At 43.3% G+C, this 23,894-nt stretch overlaps 1 protein-coding gene across 1 annotated transcript in view; it reads left to right on the top strand.

Annotated features, from left to right (window-relative positions):
- Window positions 1-23,894, top strand: part of LOC126199508 (mucin-5AC) — an 846,751-nt gene that overhangs the window by 730,822 nt on the left and 92,035 nt on the right. The window contains exons 11-13 of the mRNA XM_049936430.1: window positions 14,628-14,739; window positions 21,049-21,210; window positions 21,265-21,360. Coding sequence (XP_049792387.1) covers window positions 14,628-14,739; window positions 21,049-21,210; window positions 21,265-21,360 — 370 coding nt within the window. The remainder of the gene's footprint in view (window positions 1-14,627; window positions 14,740-21,048; window positions 21,211-21,264; window positions 21,361-23,894) is intronic.

Below are 23,894 nucleotides of genomic sequence, written 5' to 3'. Positions count from 1 at the left end.
ATTGCAAGTTGTTTTATATGTAGTAAAAAGCAAAAACGACTTACTTCGCATAGATAAGAGTGCTTCATTGGTTTCCTCAAGGCTCCTGTTTGACTTATGTCAGCCCTGTTGACTGCGACTGCCCACTGCTTTTGTCTTTCTTCATTACGTGGAAATCATGATTGATTTCTGGGGAAGAGACCAAACTGCGAGGTCATTGGTCTCATCAGATTAGGGAAGGAGGGGGAAGGAAGTCGGCCGTGCCCTTTCAGAGGAACCATCTCGGAATTTGCCTGAAGCGATTTAGGGAAATCACGGAAAACCTAAATCAGGATGGCCGGACGCGGGATGGAACCGTTGTCCTCCCGAATGCGAGTCCAGTGTGCTCTCCTCTGCGCCACCTCGCTCGGTAATGCTAACATGCGAAATCCACCTTCGCCTCTATTGGAACAACCAAATGGAGCACAACCTGGCATCGTTAACGAACGTCTGCAGAATGAATTACAGATGTCAAAAACAATACTGTACAATTACCAACGTGTTTACTTCAAACACGTAAGCCTACCGACTTCATCACAAAACGCTTCATTATTTGAACTCGTATGTAAGATCGCAAACGCTAATTACGTACTAAAAACGACATACAACTAAATCGAACATGCATGCACAACGCATAACAAGTCTCACAATAATTCAAATACCTTTTAATCGTTTCCAAAAGTCCCCTGAACTTCAATTCAACTCAAAAGCACGGCGAACATAGGAAGCGCGAGAGACGTTTGGCAGAAAAATGGCGCCAAGGCTAATCAACCAATCACGGGCAACTTCACCTATGGCCACTCTCTCTGTATACATGCTCTCAATCTTCTCGACGTCTCCGGTACTCGTACTGAACAAATTGTGTAAGCGGCGATTGATAGTAAAATATAATGGCTTTCCCACTTTTTTTGACCTTTTCTGCCCACATCCTATTCGTCTAAATCTTCAGCGCTGTTCTGTAGCATTACTCTAAAAACCCTTTATTTCCAAGATTAACTTCTGTACAAGGTTGTACTCCAGGTAAACAACCGCTGAAAAGACATTCGTACACTTAAACTTATATTGCATGTTGATATTTAACTTTAATACATTTTCGTATTCCTCCTTGTTTTCCTTTACTGCTAGGTCAATGTACAGATTGAATAACATGCGGGAAAGGCTACAACACTGTATCACATCGCTCACAACCACTGCTTTCTTCTTACGTCCATCGACTCTTATAACTGCAGTCTTGTTTCTGTAGAGGTTATAAATAACCTCTAATTCCGCATATCTTTACATGGTGTCTTCAAAACCTTCAGTCAACTTTGCCAAAACGTTTCTCTTTCTTCAACCAATCGTCTAGGGCTTCGCGTGTTCCTTTTCTCTCCAGAACCCAAATACATCTTCCCTGAGAGCGGCTTTTACAATTTTTCCATTCTTTCTTAAGGAAGCAAGCAAGACGGAGCACAAGCTATGAATCATTCAATGATTTGGAAGTACCCGTTCAAAGCCTGGAGCAATTTAAGGAAAGAACGGAAACTTAATTCTCGATTGTCGGTTGCAGATTTGAACATTGTTCTCTCGCAAGCACGTCTAGTGCGGCAACCAGCCTCTCCACCCCACTCGCTTAAATTATTCGTGTTAATACTATGTAACCACGATTTATTAATCATCTTTCTTGAGGATGAAGCTCTTTTGTCCGAGTCTGCCTTACAAATGGATTTGTTTTTGGGCATTTCCCAGACATGTTTCGCTGGAGTTTCAACATCATCAGTGAGCTTTTATTTTCATTCTACTAAGCAGGAAAAATGCTGCTTAGTACTTGTATGAACATCAGTTAGAGTTTTCAAGACAGAATGTAAATATTAGAAGACAGACAAGGTTTTGTACATGTACCCTTTTACCACATGTTGTTTTCCTGTTCTTCTACTTTTGTTTTTGCATTTGTTTTCATTCACTGTTTGTCTTCTGCAGCCAGATAGAACTTAATGAATAAAAATTACTTACTTCGAAATTTTACGACGGGGAAATTTTGTGGTTAGGCCTGACTTGGCAGAAAATCCTAAGAAATTTTGGTCTCATGTCAAAGCGGTAGGTGGATCAAACCAAATGTCCAGACACTCTGTGACCAAAATGGTACTGAAACAGAGGATGACAGACTAATGGCCGAAATACTAAATGTCTCTTTCCAAAGTTGTTTCACACAGGAAGACTGCACTGTAGTTCCTTCTCTAGACTGTCGCACAGATGACAAAATGGTAGATATCGAAATAGACGACAGAGGGATAGAGAAACAATTAAAATCGCTCAAAAGAGGAAAGGCCGCTGGACCTGATGGGATACCAGTTCGATTTTACACAGAGTACACGAAGGAACTTGCCCCCCTTCTTGCAGCGGTGTACCGTAGGTCTCTAGAAGAGCGTAGCGTTCCAAAGGATTGGAAAAGGGCACAGGTCATCCCCGTTTTCAAGAAGGGACGCCGAACAGATGTGCAGAACTGTAGACGTATATCTCTAACGTCGATCAGTTGTAGAATTTTGGAACACGTATTATGTTCGAGTACAATGACTTTTCTGGAGACTAGAAATCTATTCTGTAGGAATGAGCATGGGTTTCGAAAAAGACGGTCTTGTGAAACTCAGCTCGCGGTATTCGTCCACGAGACTGAGGGCCATTGACACGGGTTCACAGGTAGATGCCGTGTTTCTTGACTTCCGCAAGGCGTTCGATACAGTTCCCCACAGTCGTTTAATGAACAAAGTAAGAGCATATGGACTGTCAGACCAATTGTGTGATTGGACTGAAGAGTTCCTAGATAACAGAAAGCAGCATGTCATTCTCAATGGAGAGAAGTCTTCCGAAGTAAGACTGATTTCAGGTGTGCCGCAGAGGAGTGTCATAGGACTGTTGCTATTCACAATATACAGAAATGACCTTGTGGATGACATCGGAAGTTCACTGAGGCTTTTTGCGGATGATGCTGTAGTGTATCGAGAGGTTGTAACAATGAAAAATTGTACTGAAATGCAGGAGGATCTGCAGCGAATTGACGCATGATGCAGGGAATGACAATTGAATCTCAATGTAGACAAGTGTAATGTGCTGCGAATACATAGAAAGATAGTTCCCTTATCATTTAGCTACAAAATAGCAGGTCAGCAACTGGAGGCAGTTAATTCCATAAATTATCTGGGAGTACACATTAGGAGTGATTTAAAGACGAATGATCATATAAAGTTGATCGTCGGTAAAACAGATGCCAGACTGAGATTCATTGGAAGAATCCTAAGGAAATGCAATCCGAAAACAAAGGAAGTAGGTTACAGTACGCTTGTTCGCCCACTGCTTGCATACTGCTCAGCAGTGTGGGATCCGTACCAGATAGGGTTGACAGAAACGATAGAGAAGATCCAACGGAGAGCAGCGCGCTTCGTTACAGGATAATTTAGTAATCGCGAAAGCGTTACGGAGATGACAGATAAACTCCAGTGGAAGACTCTGCAGGAGAGACGCTCAGTAGCTCAGTACGGGCTTTTGTTAAAGTTTCGAGAACATACCTTCACCGAAGAGTCAAGCAGTATAGTGCTCCCTCCTACGTATACCTCGCGAAGAGACCATGAGGATAAAATCAGAGAGATTATAGCCCACACAGAAGCATACCGACAATCCTTCATTCCATGAACAATACGAGACTGGAATAGAAGGGAGAACCGATAGAGGTACTCAGGGTACCCTCCGCCACACACCGTCAGGTGGCTTGCGGAGTATGGATGTAGATGTAAATAATTCTGTGTCGATGTGTGTGTGTGTGTGTGTGTGTGTGTGTGTGAGCGTGTGTGTGTGTGTGTGTGTGTGTGTGTGTGTGTGAATGAGTGTGTGTGTGTGTGTGTGTGTGTGTGTTTGTGTGTGTGTGTGTGTGTGTGTGTGTGAGAGAGAGAGAGAGAGAGAGAGAGAGAGAGAGAGAGAGAGAGAGAGATAGAGAGAGCAGAGACAGAGTAGGCAGGTGAGTGGTGGTTTTGTTTATTTAAATATTCTTTTTTTTTCATTTCTTTCATTTACTCCTCCACACAGCCTCTCTCTCTCTCTCTCTCTCTGATACGCATACACACACACACACACACACACACACACACACACACACTTGCACACTTTCTCTCTCTCTCTCTCTCTCTCTCTCTCTCTCTCTCTCTCCTTCTTTGTCTCATTCACTGACCCAAAATGACTGTTAATCTCACAAAGTTTGTGAATTGCCTCCCAGAAGACATTCAACTGCTCAACTGTCAGCCATTATATTTTCATAGTTTGTCAACAGAAACAGTGAAAGTTATTATGCGGATAGTACATCTTGGTAGTCGGCCGCGACATTAAACAAAAGCTCCTCCTCCCAATCGAAGGACTGCCATCCTAAGTCGACACCCTAAGCTTCCACGTAAAAGAACTGACATAACGGCAATAGGGATCGTTGATTTCTTTTATTGTGGATAGTCGCATTCAAATCCCTTTATGCACCAGGATTAATCTCTTCATTCATTTCTATAAAAAAAAGGCCACAACACAAAACAAGTTGGAGTACACAAAGCATTTGTAGTGGGTACCGCGCGATTGTTTGCTGTGGTTAACAGTGATAGTTCTGGTCCGATCTCCACCGGTATCTTACACAATTGCAGTTCAAACTACTCGGCATCTAACACTACCACTATATATTGCCCGCATATTACCTAGTGCTGTTTTCCCAGAGACGACAATAGGGAAATAAAAAAAAGGAAGTGAAACAGTTGCGAAAAACACATATACACAAAAAAAAATTCTTCGACACAGAATGATTAACGTTAGGCGCAAAGTTATCATTCCCAGTTGGAGTTGCAGATGACAAACTGTGAAAGGAAACAAGTCTAAAAACAGACATGGAAAACCAGGAAATCTACAGCGTCTGGTAACAAGGTCTATGCACATAACTTTGTCTGTTCCCTGGATTTGCAAATTTATATGTTTAGATGGAGTAAAGAGCATTTCTCCTGTTTAATAGAAAGAAAGTAAAAACTCACTGATGATGATGAAACTTTAGCAAAAAACGTACAGAAAAGAAAAATTAAAATTGTGTTCTGCTCAGGGTGGACCCCTGTAAGAGAAAATCTATGATCTTTTAACCGATGATTCGGCAGTATTCATGTCTGTCAGCACCAGCTGTCCTTGGAATTGGAATTGTAGCAAAAGATCATGTGCTGACGGGTGTGCATGTCACCGAAACTGTGTCAGATGGAAATACTTGCATTAGCGAGCCAGGCGAATAACGCTACAGTTTTTGGTGATACACTGATACTCCGCACGTCCAGTCATTACACAGATGCAGATTAATGACTACGTGAGCCTACCAACGGTGAGAGGCAGCCGGGCAAATTACTCGCCACCCGATACTGAACGGACACGTAGACGGAACTGCGCGGCGTTTCAGATTCGGCTCCGGTATTTGAGGCGGCTTCGCACAATTACACGCGTGCGCGGTCCGTTTTGCGCGCCGGCAGCGTAACGTAATCCGATCGCTCACCGGAGCTGCCGCCCGGTGGCAAGTAGGCGCGCATATCCCCGCCCGCGCCCTTCTCGGAAGCTAAATAAACAAACTGGAGCCCCGCGCAGTAATTGATGACGGGGCCGGCAGGCACGCGCTGGACATTAATCAATCGGTGGGTGGCCGGCCGGGCCCGGCGCCAGCCAGCGCCGGCCGAGCGTGGGTCGCGCCCGCGTGACGTCAACGCACGAGCGCGCGCCGGCCGGGGCGCCACCTATTATTTCGTACCCGTCAGCGCCTCGGACGAGGTGGGCTTCCAGGCTTGTTCCGTCACTCGCAGCAGGGATGAGGAGGCGTCACGGCGACTGTACAGTCAATCGTAGATTAATGTCTTTTCGTGTGTAGGCGTTGCATAAAACATTGTGAACACACTGAAAGCCGGCCAGTGAGGCCCAGCGGTTCTAGGCGCTTCAGTCTGGAACCGCGCGACCGCTATGGTCGAGGGTTCGAAATTTCAGAAAAGCACGAAGAGCTACTTAGAAGATTTATATGTTGTCCAGGTGCTCTAGATATGGAGAATGAAAAAGAATTATTTGAAGAGGACACAGGAAAGAAGTTGAGACGTCACTTACGGAAATAAAATGTTGAGTACGGACTGGTGGAGATGGGATTCCCAGTGGACTCGTTAAAGATTTAAGCCAAGGAAAGGCTGAAATACTGCATTTGTGCAATAACATTTATGAGAAAGGTGAGTGGCTATATGATTTAACAGGAAAGCTGAGGGTGCCAGTACCGGGTAAAAATATTGCTCCGACATATATGGAACTTAGTACAATACGTCCGATACTTCCTTCTGCAAAAACGCAGTAAGAATAATGAACAGACGAATCGTAAATATCTCCAAAAGAGTAGGCACTTCTTCTTACTCCCTCCGGTGATACTAGATTGGTGTTTGCGTTCAGTCCGGAACCGCGCTGCTGCTGCGGTCACAGGTTCCAATCCTGCCTCGGGCATGGATGTGTGTGATGTCCTTAGGTTTAAGTAGTTCTAAGTTCTAAGGGACTCATGACATCAGATGTTAAGTCCCATAGTGCTCAGAGCCATTTGAACACACTGAAGGAAAAAGCCTACTTTTCAAAGCTCGTCTCTTGGAGTCCTTAGACTACTGACACTGTACGAGGAGTTTGTCACAACTTCTAAAAAAAATAAAGTTACACAATAATTATTACTGTTTTGTTCGTCTGCAAGAAAATACTGCAGTCCTCGCACACATTGACATTCTCGTAGCCTTAACACCGTAGCACGCCGCTAGGAGAGCAAAAACGAAACTGTGTAGCCGTTTCTATTTATCCATCGGCAGTGCCATTTACTAGGAGCGTTCAGTAAGTAATGAAACACATTTCTCTTTCCTCGGTCAGTTTCGGTTGAAAAAAAAAAATACGGAATTTGCCTTTGGAAGTTGCGGAATATTCTCACTTCAGCCCCTATAGTTTCATGAAATTCCGATAGCTGGCGGCGCTGTACGTAGCCTTCAAAATGGCGTCTGCATCGGAGGTGCGTTCCAAGCAGAGACCTGTCATTGAGTTTCTTTTGGCGGAAAACCAGAGCGTCCTAGATATTCAAAGGCGCTTTCAGAATGTGTACAGAGACCTGTCAGAGAACAAAAGCTCTGTGACTCGTTGGGCGAGACGTTTGTCACCATCGCTACAATGTGGCGCAAACCTGCCCGATATCCCGCATGCCATCCGGGCGGACACAGCTGTAACAACTGCAGTATTGTAACGTGCAGATACTCTCATTCGAAGCGATCGACGGATCACAGTCAGACGCCTTTCTTCTCAACTGGACGTTTCTGTTGATACTGCTGACACACTCGTCCAGCAGATGGCGTACTCGAGGAGGTGTGTCCGCTCGGTTCCTCGCCGCTTAACAGAAGACAAAGGGCATCGAAGGACCAGCTGTGCGGAATTGCTTGCGCATTACGAGACTGATCAGGACAATTTTTCGTCGAACATCGGTGTAAGCCATGAAACATGGCCTCATCCGAAACAAAATAGCAATCCATAGAATAGGTCCAAGTCATCTTTCCTCCGAAGGAAAGGTAAAAGACGCACTCTCAACCGGTAAAGTTATGGGGACGGTCTTCTGGAACTCTGAAGGTGTTATTCTGTTTTATCTTTTTTCCTCATGGTGCAACGATCAACTCTGAAGTGTGTTGTACTACCATTAAGAAACTATTGAAATGACTTCAGTTTGTTCGTTGGCACGAAAATGCAAACAAACTTCTCCTTCTCTGTGACAAAGCAATGTCTCACACAAGTCTTCTGATGCTAAAATAAATATTTCATTCTAATGTTCTTTGTCATGCACCCTACAGCTCGTATCTCGCACCTTGCGATTTCCTTCTGTTTCGGCCAATGAAGAATACACTTCACGGGAAGCAGTACGTGGATGACGGGGAGGTTATTGGTGATCACAATACGTTGTCTCGCACGTCGGCCTGTAGAGTAGGACCATGCCGGCAGACAGGCCCTCACAGTAAGGTGGTGTAAGGCCGTCGCCTTGAACGATTATGTTGAAAATTCAGGTTTTGTACCAAAACAGCGGGGGATAATATGGTGTACAGCAATCTTGAATAAAACCAAGCTGCTCAAAAAAAAAAAAAAAAAAAAAAAAAAAAAGCGGGGCCATTACTTATTGAATGCCCTCATAGTTTCCGCTAATGGTGCAGCGATAGCGTGACGCGACGATTTCATTGTGTTCCACTACGCTCGAAATATAACTGAAGACGAAATAAAACTCATTACAGGTTTATTGTGGTGTCCATTTTTCGCTGCAGCTGTAAATAAATTGCAATAATTTGCAAGAAAATGGATTTTCCATTATGCACACGAACTTTTTATTGTACCTATAGACCGAGCTGCGTTTAGATTTTTTGACTATATTTTACTGAGTCCTCGTAATATTTACAATTGTGTTAGGGTATAAAAAGGACTTTATGTACTTAATTTGGCATGTAACATATTATTGGAGATCTAATAATTGCAATTAACTAATGCATATTCTATAAATTATGACTTACCTTGAAATAATTTGGAGTAGTGAATTTAGGCTGTTCAGATGGCTCTGAGCACTATGGTAATTTAGGCTGTCTTAGTAACAATGTAGCATTTCCCTGCCTTTAGTATTGTTAGGTTGAATAGGCACCCTCATTGGGTGTCAGTGGAGCGTCTGACTGATTACGTGAAAATCATACAGTTCTCTCTTCATTTTTTTTCTTGTAGTCTCTGTAATTTAATAATTTAACTTTTGAAGTACCTACCACTTTTTAAAAAAAGTAATGTACAGGTTGCAAAAAGACGCCTTCTTGTAAAATACTGCAATTTAAAAATTATGTTCCGTAATCTTATTTTTTCGAGGTGGTAATTAAAATTGTATTCGTTTCCATTTTATTATTTTTTCGAGCCATCGTCATTCACAGTGGTTTGATGTGGTCGTGTGACAGTTTCTTCAGCTCATAGTCCACTTAGCACCAACATCATTACTTTCTGTAAGGCAAGTTCAATGGAGTGTACTCGAATTGAATCAGGCGATACCGAGGTGTGCCGGTGGGAGGGGGGGGGGGGACGAATTAGGAAATGAGAGACTGTAAGGAGGAGATGAATTTTGCTCTTTGAGAGCCAAAACAATCAGCTAAGAGCCAAGTAGAGAGGACATAAAATGCAGAATGGCAATAGATGAAGAAACATTTTTGAGAAAGGGAAGTATTTTAACGTCTGATGTAAATTTTTATGTTAGGAAGTCTTTTCTGAAAGCATTTGTCTGGAGTATACGGCAATGAAAAGTAGGCGACGAAAGGTACTCCTGAGAGGAGAATAACTCGATGTCTGTGTTGTTAGCTCAAAATGGTTCAAATGGCTTTGAGCACTATGAGACTTACATTTGAGGTCATCAGTCCCCTATAACTTAGAACTACCTAAACCTAACTAACATATGGACATCACACACATCCATGTCCGAGGCAGGATTCGAACCTGCGGCTGTAGTGGTCGCGTGGTTCCAGACTGTAGCGCCTAGAACCGCTCGGCCTCAGCGGCCGGCGTGTAGTTTGCGTCTGGCAATACATGTGTCAGACATACAATTCTTAGGTTCAAGGAAGATACCGTCCACCTCGGATTACACAGAACTTGGAAAAAGCTCCTTTAGAAATTAGAGTCTGGCAGAATTAATAAAAATTCTTGAGCGACCTTTGAATTTTACCCCGTGAGGAAGGGCTACCGCCGGTAAATAAATTTCATAAATATGAAAATTCTACAGTTTTCTTCTTTTTATTTCCTTATTTTCGGCTCAGATGAGTGACACTTTGTGTCACTCGTTAAAATTGTCGTCTACTGTTCCGAAATTTCTACTTGATTGTAATGTCTCGTTCCCTGCGTTCTGTTAGGTGAATTATCACGTATAATACACTAACACAGATAAACTCATCGATTTCGTTGTTAATATCATTTCTAAGGCTGATTTTATGCAGTTCACCTTCACAGTGTACGCTGTACAAGTCTTTTTCAAAGCTACATAACCAGTGTACTCAATATCCTTTTGAATTTGATTGCAACCTTCCCGTCTCCCTTTTTCCCATCCCTAGTTACCAGTTTAACTATTTCTTGATGCCTCAGAATGTACAGTTCTATCCTTTCTTATGCTCATGTTGTCTCTTGATGATCTTATCCCCAATTCGATGTAACAGCTCTTCATTCTTTACTATAACTACTCATCTAACATTAAACTTTCATCTGTAGCACCACATCGCAAAAGCGCGATCCTTCTCTTGGCTGCATAGTTTACCTAATATGAGACTGCACTGCATTCGAGCACTTTCAGTCAAGACTTCCAAACACTTAATTTTTTTTTCGAGGTTAATATAGGCCTACATTTCATTTTCAAATCAGCATTTGTTGATATCGCCCGTCTCTATCTTGTATTTAATTTGCTTTAACGACTGTCAGTTATTTTTCTTTGTAGTAGCAAAGTCGCCTACTACTTTTGCAAAAAAAAAAAAAAATGTTAAAATGTGTGTGAAACCTTATGGGCCTTAACTGCTAAGGTCATCAGTCCCTAAGCTCACACACTATTTAACCTAAATTATCCTGCGGACAAACACACACAGCCATGCCCGAGGGAGGACCCGAACCTATTTTTGCATCACGTGATTTTAATCGACTGCACCTCATCTGTCTTGCTTTGTTTTCATTTACTTTCATTTTGTAATCCCTTCCATATGCAGTATCCCTTCTGTCAGGTGATCTTCGAAGCACTGTGCCGTCACTAAGACGATTACAATGCCATCGTAAATGTAGAACGCTGACGAGTAGGGACAAACAGAAAGAAAAATGCACCAATACGCCAAAATGGCTTTTACCTTGTACAGCACAAAAATATGACGACGCCTGTAACATAAGAACGTGGAACTAAATACGCTGAAAAATCAAAATAACGTGCAATGTTTCCGGTTGACATCAACTACCAAATGTGTTTCCAGATTTGGTTCACTCAAAAGCAGACGACCATGAAATTGGTGCCCGGTATCATTTCATGCGCTACTGCGCAAAATTAATGATCGTTAGCCATATTTCCTGGCACTTCGCTTGTGAAATATGTCATTATCCGTCAATAACCCTTTCTTTTTTTTCCAGCTTGATATAAACGATGTTTTCGTTTACACATTACGTGGTACAAGAATCGAAAAGGATTGAAAAAGTGAGACGCTTAATGTTACTTTCCAGGATCTGTATGTAGCGCAACAGTATTGAGAATGAAATATCTGAAGTTCTGTAACAAGACCGGACAATAATGTTTAGAAAAAATCATGCGATTAAAATAACTCGCTCACAAAGCTATTGAATCGCATTCTTGTAGATCCAAAAGAAGACCGGGGAAGAATCGAGATCTTCATTCCTTAAGGACTGATTGGCAGGACGATATGCACTTAACGTTAATTGAACGTCAGGTCCATTTCAAATTAACACAGATGGAGAAGAATTGAGAAAGGAAGTCCCTATAACTAGAGAACAAATCGCGGCAGCATTCCAGAGTCGTGATTCAGGGAAACCATGGTATCCCAACTTCAGAGTTGCCGTACGTGGGTTTGTATACTCCATAACATTTAAGAAACTTCCCTATTCAATTAGCTGAGTTCCTGGCGTTGTATTTATTCCAGTCGTCTGTTAGTCCAAGTCTTCCTTCCCCACTCTGTCGTGCTTCCCCTCGCTTCCCTCTGTCCATATACTCGACCCTCTCCCTCTGTACATTTGCTCCGCTTCCTTTCTCTATCGATCTCCTCTTCCTCCTCCGTCCATCTCCTCCTACCATCTGCATGTATCTCCTCACTCTCTCTAAGTCCATGTCCTCCTCATCCCCTCAATGTCCGTCTCCTCTCGCTTCCCCCTCCCATCTGCTCTTCTCCCCTACCTTTGTCAATCTCCATCTGTCTCTATCCATCTCCTCCGCTTTCTCGGGCCATCTCCTGCTCTTTCTCTGTCCATTTCCTCCTCTCCCTCTCCCTCTCCCTCTCCCTCTCCCTCTCCCTCTCCCTCTCCCTCTCCCTCTCCCTCTCCCTCTCCCTCTCCCTCTCCCTCTCCCTCTCCCTCTCCCTCTCCCTCTCCCTCTCCCTCTCCCTCTCCCTCTCCCTCTCCCTCTCCCTCTCCCTCTCCCTCTCCCTCTCCCTCTCCCTCTCCCTCTCCCTCTCCCTCTCTCTGTCCTTGTGCTCGTCTTCCCTTTCCGTCTATTTACCCCTCCCCTTTCCACTGTCCATCTCTTCCTCCTATCTACCTCTGTTCATCTCCTCCAGCCCCCTTCTCTTTCGACTTTGTTACCTCCACAACAATAGGAGGTTGCTGGTTCTTATCCCCATAGTATTTCTTTCCAGATACAAACTAACATGTGCACCAAGTTCGGTTGAAATAGATCCTGGGGTACAAGAGGAGCTTTTTACCTGTGGCTTTGCTCGAGCATGCAAATTTCACATATATTTCACATTTTTTTAACATATTTCACACGTATTTTTACACATATTTCACCAGCATCTCTAGCGAATTTCACCCTACAGGCGTTCGCAGCTAGTTATTTATGACGTCATATCTCCTAAACTGTATGTCGTACAATGAAAAATTTTTGCAAATCGATTCAGTGGTATACGAGAATACTGTTTGCAAAATGTGTTGCACATAGATTGAATAATAATAAAGTAATAAATTAAAAGGTCATATTTGATGCTGCAGTTTTACTGAACTGACAGCGAAAGTGTAGTAAGCGATAAACGTTTTTCCTTTCGTCAGTTTGTGAGAGGTGGCGGAGAGAAAAAGTTTCGTAAGGGTTTTAAAATTATGTGTGAAGCTGGTTGCAAGTCACTATGGGCTCTCATTCTCAGATACTGAACAGAGTGAACAAACAGTTTAGTCCTGGGTCTAGCATAGTTTGGAAAGTGAGAGTTTGATGGTGATGTTATAAGAATAAGTAAAATTCTTGTTACAGCTCGTATTTCATGAATATTGTATATCCGCGAGTGACTTGTGTCCGCCATTTTGATGCTGTCGCGGGACAGAGCAGAGGTAGGACTGGGGAAAAACCGACCAGTTAAAACCGATAGTTCTGAATAATCGGTATTTTTCAGTATTTGTTTGGCCTCGGCTACTGAAGGCGTTTTTTTAAATTTTTTTAATATTAACCGGGTAAAAAAACCGAAATATCGATTAGTCATAGCAACAGTGCCAAAATTTTTGATTTTTAAATAAACTTTTTTTTCGTAAAACAAGTAACTTTTATTCTTTAGATTTCCATCGCTTTGAAATATTGCGTTATTACAGAAAGTGAGATATTTTAACAACGATGCCACCAGGAAGGATTGATAAAAACATGGCACAAAAACTGGTGCAGAATTGCTGAGAGAAGAACATACCTGATAGCAAGTGACGTGGCCTGTAGGGGATGGTACGCGTGTACATGCAGCGTGCGAGATTTGCCTCAATTTGTGCATATGTTGGTTTCCCGCTGTTGTCGTCGGATATAAGTTGCATTACAAAAGGGTACCATCCCTTGTGTGGAAGTATTTTACAAAGTATGGTGTCAATGAAGTAAAATGTGTAATGTGGCTGCCAGACCTGGGCTCATGCCAAATCTTAAGGTCCTAAGTCAACTGCAAGGCACATAACCGGCCAATAATTGACTTTTCGGTAACTAAAATATGACATGTAATACGTCTTACTTGCCGATTGCATCAACTTAGAAGCTTCTATTATGTACAGAGTGGTGCGATTGCATACCTCAGTACGTGACATAAATTTGCTTTAAGAGATTAACAACGGAGGACGCAAACGAACTTTGGACATCGTAAAGGACAAAATTTAAAACTCAACAACTCTTTCAGAGTTTACGGTAAAAACAGAAAGTAGCTAATCTGTTGCTTGTGTCTAGATAATACGCTGGTAGCTTTTAAAAACGGGCAAATTAGTCCGGGACATAGAGTTCTTCAGTCTCAATTTTCACCATTTACCACTGACTGTTCGTAATGCCCAAATAGTGGTATGATCCTGAATTACAACATCATTTTTGAGCAGAGTTTAAAAGAAACTAAAATCAGTAGGAGGATGCTGGTGGTTTTGTTTTCATTTTTCTTTTTATTTATTTATTTCTTTATTTATTTTTATTTGGTAGCATTCACGACTTAACGTTCTTCGGAAAAAGCAGCGAAAGTGAACGGACTAAGATTTTTTTCCTTTTTTGGCTATATAATTCAACATTTGATTCTGTGTATCTTGAAACTGAGGAAATCAAATTTTTTCAATCTTTCTTCAATTTCTACGTTTATTACAGAAAATAATAGGAATATAAAACAGAAAATAGGTGTTTTTCTGGAATAGGTTATTTTTAGCGGTTTTGACGCTCAATTGAAACTGGCGTTGCAAAACCCGTATAGCCGAAAACTGGTAGTTCAGTGATGACCGCCATCTCTAAGCAGAGGAGTGGTGCCGTCCTCATACATTTTTCCTATTAGGCTAATCTTGGTGATGGTGTACTGTGCCGCTAGGCGTACCTCACTGAGCGTGCCGTGTCTGCTGCTGCTCCTCAGGTCGGGCAACAGCCGCTACTCGAGGCCCGAGGTGTCTACCGTGTCGGTGGTGCACGAGACCAGCACAGTGGCGGCGGGGCGCCGCGGGCAGAACCGCGACGCGGGGGCGGCCGCCGCCCCCAACACGCGCCGCTTCCGGCCGTCGAGCGCCGCCGCGCAGCCGCAGCCCGCCCCCACCGCCGCCCCCGAGCCGCCCACGCGTAGGACCTCCGGCGGCTCCGGCTACAAGGCCAGGATCCAGGTACGTTGCCAGCGTTCCCGTTGTTATGCATTCCGTCAGGTCACGCAACTGGTTTGCGACCAGGAATCAACAGCCACACCTCACTCACCAGCGTGTAGAAACTATAACAGCCTCATGAAACATGCGGTATTCAGCAGGTAATATCTGCTTCTAAGGACAAATGACGTTTGGCAGCTCTGAGTATTGGGGCGAAAGGCCAGGTATGACCATGTCGAATTAAACCTATCATTCCACTGACGACATTTAATACCTTGTTTTCTGTTCTTAGTTAGTGCTCCATAGACGTTATGTTTTCACCAAGGCACAGAGGGATGGACAAAAATATGGAGACGCCGTCTGAAGTGCATTCCTGAACGTGCAGTCACCAGGCCAAGCCTGCAGGTTGCACTGCCGTCACACTGATAGAAAATGCAACAACACCACCAAATAATTAATGTAGAGAAACGAAATTTAGGGAATACCTTTGTCTAGGTAACGTATCAGCTCGGAGACTATGGCTGCTGTTACCCTTGACGCTGCATCACAGACAGGAGCGCATGCGATGGTGTACTCAACGACGTACCTGGGTGCACGAATGGCAAAACGTAATTTTTTCGGATGAATACAGGTTCTGGTTACAGCATCAGGATGGTCGCATCTTGTGTTTGGCGACATCGTGGTGAACGCACATTGGAAGCGTGTATTCGTCATCGCCATACTGGCGTATCACCCGGCGTGATGGTATGAGGTACCATTGGTTACTCGTCTCGGTCACCTCTTGTTCACATTGACGGCACCTCGAAGAGTGGACGTTACATTTCAGATGTGTTACTTCACGTGGCTCTACCCTTCATTCGAATCCTTCGAAACCCTATATTTCAGCAGGATAATGCACGACCGCATGTTGCAGGTCCCGTACTCGCCTTTCTGGATACAGAAAATGTTCAGCTGCTGCCCTGGCCAGCACATTCTCCAGATCTCTCACCAATGGAAAACGTCTGGTCAATGGTGGCCGAGCAACTGGCTCGTCACAATACGCCAGTCACTTCTCTTGATGAACTGTGGTATCGTGTTGAAGCTGCATGGGCAGCTGTATCTGTACACGACATCCAAGCTCTGTTTGACTCGATGCCCAGGCGTATCAAGACCGTTATTACAGCCAGAGGTGGTTGTTCTGCGTACTGATTTCTCAGGATCTATGCATCCAAATTGCGTGAAAATGTAATCAGATGTCAGTTAAAGTATAATATATTTATCATCTGATTTCTTCTTGGTGTAGAAAGTTTAATAGCCAGTAGTGTACAAGAGCGAGATAAATTGTTATAAATGTGAAATGCCGATACATTAATAACCCGTGTTACCACCAGAATGTTGAATGCAAATGTGGATGTATGTTTTGTACAGGTACCGAATGCCAAGAGCAAAGTAAAAATTCGTTTATATTCCGTATTTCCCGTGTATTATATGTTTGTTTAAATATTACTTAGATGCACTTATTTTTGTTATGCAGCTATTAGCTCCTTTTTCCGCCTTTATAAGGGTAGCACAAACGCTTTTAGGTTCACCGAAGCAATGACGCAATTCAGTATTCCTCATGTGGCCGAATTACTTGTATGTTTGTGTGTTTACATATAATTTCCTTTAGGAACAAACTCGGTCACGTCACCGCTACAGCTCTGCATCACTGCTTCAGAGAATAAAAGTGTTTGTGCTTTGTGCAGTGCATATATAAAAAGGAGCTACAACTTACAGAAGAAAAGTAATTGAGCCGGACTGTTAATTGAACTTAAATACATAACTCGGGAAGTATGGGAGCTAAATGAATTGTTATTTTGCACAGGGCAGTTGCAGCTAAAGCATATAGAAACGTGCTGTTGGCTGTGTTACTTCCAGTGCGCAAATCTGTCAATCTTCAGGTATAGGAACGTTCTGTCACTGGCCTGCCTACTTCGTGCATGATACGAGTTTTGAAACGTTTTGTCACATGCCATAGAATACACATGGACAGTATATCCAAAACGTAAGTCATCGTCATTTTATCTCTTAATATTTACAGAGTGATAATACATACACAATGTCTTAGAAACGGCATCTAGCGTCCCAGTTTAAGACGTCATGTTGTAGCCTATTCAGAACTGAAAGCATAAAAATATTCTTCGTTCGTCATGATTTTACTCGCAAAGTCAGGCATTGAAACAATATAGATATCAGTAAATTCACAAAGCATTGAGAGTTAGGTTTCTTTTCCAGTTTCGCAGTAGAGCTAATGTTCGAAAATGGACGCCATTGCATTTTGTTCCTGGTGACTAAATGTATATGGTTCCTGTAACATTCATAAACATGCTCAAGTTCATTTAATCAGTGAGAAATTCGTCCGTTTCCTCGTATATTTGAGTGTAGACGTCTTGCTAGAAACGACCTCACAGACGATAACCTAGTACAAGATCACTGGCCCGACAGATCCAAAGCCTAGTACATGTTTCACAGGGGTACTATGTTACTGATTGTAAGGTACGTTCAGTAACTCCATCCTGGTACAAATGTAGTCTCTAAATATCCTGGTAATGCATTCTGTGACGTGAGCATTGAAAATCCATTATGTAAATTTCAAATAACCGTTGCGAATAGAGCAGACATTTGTAGGATTTTTAACTTCTTAACTGTGAATGCATATCCTCTTGAAACACTCTGCGTACACGACACTAATTACATGCCAGATGAAATGTTTGAATGTCTTGTGGTAAACGTACAGAAATATTATTTCAGGGATGCATCAAAATGTATGATTTGATAGATGAGAGTTGCAATACATATAATTTCAGAAATAAAGATTTACGAAATTATCGATCTTATATTATAAGTATGCATTCAGATATGGTTGTAAACTAAGCGGTTTCTTAATTAACACATTTCGGTAACTTATAGGAAGACTTTTATCTGGTAAAGTAACAAATTGAGAGTAATGGCTGCTGGTACATTTGCCAATCTGCTAATGGCACACACTAAAATTGTACTTTGGTTTAAATTAAGATGGATGATTATGCAATGCTGCAGCTACTGCCTTAGCATATATTAAGAAGTTATTTTAAAGTTTTAACGCTGATGAAACTTTAGCGGCATAACGCTGTTGGTCTCAACGTAATTTAAAAAGTTTGGTGCTTCGACGCTGGACGTAAGGAGGTTTTAGAAATAAGCTATCTAGATATGCATGCCTGTGCTTGAATCATCGTTCAGCTCCTACCATCATGGTTTTTGTGAAGTAACAGCATGAGCAACAGTATGTAAATCGCCTTCCAGTGGACAGGACACCGCAGCTTGCAGACCGTAAGTAAATGGCTGCCAGTAAATTGTGCAGAATGCGCAGCGCTTGGGAGAGGGCTATCGCATGTCATCACCATCGCGCCATCCAAGTAACAGTCACGAAAATTTTCCTGCATGCATTCAAAGAAAAAGAAAAAAACAGAAAACCGTGACTAAATGACGACCTGGAGGTGAAACCCGAGTTTCAAACGCGAGAACGACGTGTGACTTTCTGCGAAAGCCAAGGTCCAACAAGAAGCGACAGCGAACGTCACGCAGCGCCGTACAATTACATTATCATTTTCATAGCTCTTTTATTCTTAAAGCCTTGTTCTGAAGTACTGTTGTGTAGTAACCAAAGCGTAAGCGCCTTGAATTGGGCGTTTAATTCGCCTTAAGAGAGGAAAAGCGTAATATGTATTCCCAGAACTTATGTATACATAATGACTCTCCTTGAGAATGTAAAACGTTTCCCCATACATAATAAAATTCAGCAATGCGAAGAAAAGTATTATGGAAGATGAATGCTGACAAAAGCCTACCCTTGAATGTCGCTTAATTTGTATCGTGACAATGTTTCAGAATATGAAATATTTGCAAAAAACCCAAATATCAGTAACTAGTGGAAAACATAATGAAGAAATGCAATTTATAAAATACTGATAAGGCGCTTTTCTTGCCATTTAGCACTGCTCCTGAACTAGACGGAAATAATAAATAAGTGCATGTGCAATGTAACATTAATCAAGTCTGCTCCTGTTATCATCGGAATTTTTAGTGCTGGAACGATCCTGAACATTTATATCTGGGAGATAAACTTGGAGACAGAGCAACTGACAGCAAGAATTATTTGTGAAAATACTTAATCGATGATTGAGCTGATTATGTCTAAGATAGAACTGAGGCTGCAAGAACGATAGTCAGTTCAAGGCATTACACGTAACAGATAAAAATTTGCGGGTAACTGCGAGCAAAAGTTCCCGAAATCTTTGCTACAGCTGGATAAATACGTGATATGTGTAAAAGTACCGGGCCGCCAAAACACTGACGACTTCTGCAGTTCAGTAATGTAAAAATATGCCACAGAAATGAGAAAAAAAATTATGGAAAATGCTACTGCATAATTGATCATTTGCGCGTAACGATGCAACGAATGTATGAAGTAATCGAAATATGATAAGACGCAAGTTGGACATCCTCAATGGGGCAAGTTGTGTGACGTGTAGCAAATATGTCGATGATGACATGGAAATGTAGTGCCCGAAAACGCTAACTAACTGTATCAAATATGTGGCTGAAACAACACTGTGAAGGTATTGATGAAAGAAAATGAGGGAAACTGTTAAACTGATAGTAAACAGGTGCAAAAGAGATTCAGTCAATTTCACTCTATTAAAGGAAAGAAAAGTAGCAAATAGAAAAATATTGCTTAGCTCTGGCTATATTCATAGCATGTTATAACGCAGAAGAGATAAAGCAATTTAAATGTTCGTTATTGTGCGCACGAAATTCCTTTGACTACAATTACTTTGAGGCACGATAAGACTGACAAAAATGATGAATTGTTTGAGTACTCCCTCATTGCTAGAAACATAAGTTATGACTAGGTGAAACTCCTACAATAATACAGTTTCCTAGTGAGATGAATCATAATAATCCTGAACTCTAAAATGAAAGAAGACACAATGAATAAGCTACAGCATATGAAAAGCGAATACAAATTTCAGCAGACATAGGCAGGGATATGAGAAATAATAAAGGAAAGTGTAAGAAATTAAATAGGGAATTGGGCTGAAGGCCAATTGGTGACTGAAAAAAAAATTACAGACACACTAAACACTTTAGTAGTATGCACTGACAGGACAAATTTCATATGACAGGTAGCACCTACTGTCTATTGAGGGTTAAGGTAATTGAAACGGTTATCAATACAACACTAGTGAAATAACTTTCCATAAATGTTGACAAACGAAAGTTAAATACCTGCCCTGTCCTCAGTAATTCTGTAGACAGGTTAGTATCCCACCACTGGCCGGGGAATTTTCAGATTCGTCGTCGCTGGTCATCGGGGATCAGCTCGAAGCAGGACTCATCACTGAAGAGAAGTCTACTCCAGCCAATGAGATTACGGGCCGAAAATGTGTCTGAAGACGCCTCGGGCAGCAGCGGCATACCTACCTGGCTATCACCCGCTATACGGCTTATCAGCCATGAGTGTTGGTCAGGGGTGCTATTTCTTGTCGTAGCAGGACCACTTTGGCTGTAATCCGCGGAAGCTTTACATGGCAGCGATGAGTCGACAATGTTCTACGCCTCCCTTTGTTGCCCTTCATTTAAAGCCATTCTGGGTTTACAATTTAGCAAGATAATACCCTCCGCACGCCGCGAGAGTTTCTTCGTGCTTGACAAATCCTACCTTGGGCAGCAAGGTTGCTGGATCTCTCCCCAATCGAGAAAGCTTGGAGCATCATGGCAGGTCTCTATAACTATCTACGGGTTTTGACGATGTAATGCGCCAATTGGACAGAATTTGGCACGATATCCCTCAGGATGACATCCAACAACTCTGTGAATTAATGCCAGGCTGTATAAGTGCTTGCGCGAGGGTCAGAGGTAGACCAACCCGTTACTGACTTACTCAGTTTGTTAGGTCTTTCTCTTGAGTAAGTCATCCAATTTTTCTGAGGTTGTGATCATCTGCCTGTCCTGAAGTCGTTTCGCCTACTTCGGCGTGCCAGTTACCATCAGCCGAGCCCATCCTGGTGTCGCCGTAAGAAATGACTTAGTAGCTGATGCACCTGTCGTACGGCACTTGTCCTGTCAGTGCACGTTGGGAAGGTCAGACAGGCAGGTAGGGAGGGATGGTTGGCGGAATTAGCGCACCGTCGGTTTCCCCCCCAGGCGTCCTCCGCGGCAGAGCACGCCTCCGCCGGCACCAGCGTGTACAAGTTCAAGCTGAACCGGCCGAGCGGCCGCTGGCAGTACAAGACGACGCCCAAGCCGCGCGTCACCATCCGGCGCGGGCAGCAGGAGGACGAGGAGAACGGCGTGGCCCCGGCACAGGCCGCCACCACGCCACAGCCGCCCAGCGCCGCCTCCGCAGCGCTGCAGCAGCAACAACAGTTCGCCCCCGCCGCCACCCCGCAGCTGCCGCCGCTGCAGCCCGAGCCGCAGGCACTCTCGAGGGCCGACACCGACGCCGACCACGACCTGGTAATCCTCCGCGACCTCCGCATTCCACCCCCAACACCCTCCCCCGCAACTCCCCCAGCCACTCACCCAGACACAGCCTCGAAGGGATTTCCACCCCTAACCCCCACCAACGCATCACCCACCCTCCGGCTACCACCAGCCGCGCATCCACACACCAACAGAAACCTCACACGGCTAGGTAACTGCTCAACTAAAGACCTCTGAAGGCCGCCAGTTTCTGTACACGACTTAGCGCATGGACGCTTCATAACGTGAAGTATCCACTGCGTCTCGGATATAGCTGTAGGCGGCCTTTATCAGTGTCCCAGTGCCAGAATATCTCTTACCAATTTAGAATTTACACAGTGGATTGCAAAACTTAAGTACGAAACTGACTTTAGCGTGATGACTCACTGCCTAGCAAAATAGCTCGATGAAACTTGTAACATACATGGAAAGAACTGCTACTGTATAGTACAGAAGATAGCGAAGAAGTACGCAATGAGACGAATAGACATGACACTTTTATTCAAAGACAATGATTGCACTTCATTACAAAATGCGGGATCAGGTTTTCAGTAGGGTGTGTGATCGCCACGGACAGTAGTGCATTTATCGTAACGTCCTCCCATGCTGGCGAGAAGGCTGGTAAGGAGTTCTTGTGGCACGGCGTTCCATTCCTCCACCAGCGCAAATGACAAGTGCTGGATGGTCGTTGCTTGCATCTAAACGTGCTTTATTTTATTTTATTTTTTCTTTTCCAACCCGTCCCGTACGTAGTCCGTGGAAACGGGAAAACGGACAGGGCAGTCGATGCGCCGAATATCCTCTCATTCCAAGAGCTCCTCCAAGTGCGCTATTCAATGGGATCGTGCATTGTCATCCATAAAAATGAGCGCTTGGATAGACGCACATAGGGAATAGAGTATAACGTCACAATACCGGTGACCGCAGGGTGCACTATGTTAAAAAATTTGGAGGTCAGTATGCTCATGCAACATTATGCTTCCCTCGCTGTAGCACCTGGACCACCAAAATGATCATGTTCGACAATGTACCCTCGTATGGCGAAAGAGGGGAATACGTAGTGTACCGTGGAAAATTCTCGAACTTGCTCGTTCCGGTGTCCAGGGGTTATATCGTGGGACGCATAATGTTGCATGGATATACTGACCCCCAGATTTCTGAACATGGCCCCAAACTTTTGAACGTGGTAGACTCACCATACAGCATTATTTGGACACTGTACTTATCCGCCATATGCGTTTTTTAGCGCTCTGTTTTGCACTAACTTCGTTTTTATGGATGACAGTGCTAGACCGCATCCAACTTTAAGTGTGTACAAGGATATCCACGGAATGGACTAGTCCACCCGTTCCCCCCCCCCCCCCCTCCCCCACAACCTCAGTCCCAAAGAGTACGTGTGTAATGTGTTAAGAGACGTACTGCAGTTGTCAATCGCAGTGTTGAAAGAATGGAACGCACTACTACAAGAATTCCTTACCAACCATGTAGCCAGCATGGAAGGACTTTACAGAGCGTACTGTGCCGTCCGTTGTGATTGAACACCCTTTTAAGAACCATATCCGTCTTTTGTAAAGTCCATGGTAGCATCATAAATGGCTACCACTCTGCTGTAATAATTGTCTTCGAATAAAAGTGTCATTTCTGTTAGTCTCGTTGAATATTTATTGGAGTAACCTTCTGCACTACACTGTATCATTTCCTTCTATGTATCGTCTAGGTTTCACCGAGCTATGCTACTTGACAGTGTCACATTATGCGAAACTTACTTTCGTCCTCAAGTTTTGCACAGTAGTGTACATTCATCGTCAGACAGGTTGTACGCTTTCATTAAAATGTGTGACGGTGATCCTATTCGTAAGAAATTATGAAGTACATTCTGACCTCAAGCCCCGCCCACGACCTCAGACGCTCTCGCAATCCACCTGGCCACTCTCTCGAGATGTAAAACGACTTCCATGACATACTTGTTATTAAATTATTAAGGAGAAAAGTCTCAGATTTTTTGACAGAGCTGTAGCGGCACTAATTCAGCAGCATTCATCGGCGCTCTGATGAAGACCATTTCCAGTGATGGTCGAAATGTTCGAACACTTAACACAGTGACGCCATTACACACCTAAAAGACAAATATTGATGCGTTTCTCATGACTGTTTCGTTCGAATGCTTCCAGAGAGCCTATGATACTTCCCTGATGTTTCCATCTTTCCACATTGAGTGCATTTTCATTCTTCATGGAATCATGCCACGCAGTCATACCATCCACCCATACAGCACTGAGCAGCAACACAATTCACTACTTGGCTTATGGCTCAGCGCAAAAGCATCACGCCTGCCGCGCTCAAAAGCTGCATGTCTAATCATTGTATGCTCTGCTGCAAACCAACTGAGAAACGTTGGCTTTTACGCTATTTTGGATGGGAATGCATCTTCTAAGGCAAACCAATACTATTTGTATCATTTAGAGACAATGAGGCTGACAACAAAACCACGATCGGAATAATGGAGTGCGCCAATATATTGTCTCTTA

The sequence above is a fragment of the Schistocerca nitens genome, chromosome 8 (genome assembly GCF_023898315.1).
Source record: "Schistocerca nitens isolate TAMUIC-IGC-003100 chromosome 8, iqSchNite1.1, whole genome shotgun sequence".
Lineage (NCBI taxonomy): Eukaryota > Metazoa > Arthropoda > Insecta > Orthoptera > Acrididae > Schistocerca > Schistocerca nitens.
This window is presented reverse-complemented; position numbering and strand designations above follow the sequence as displayed.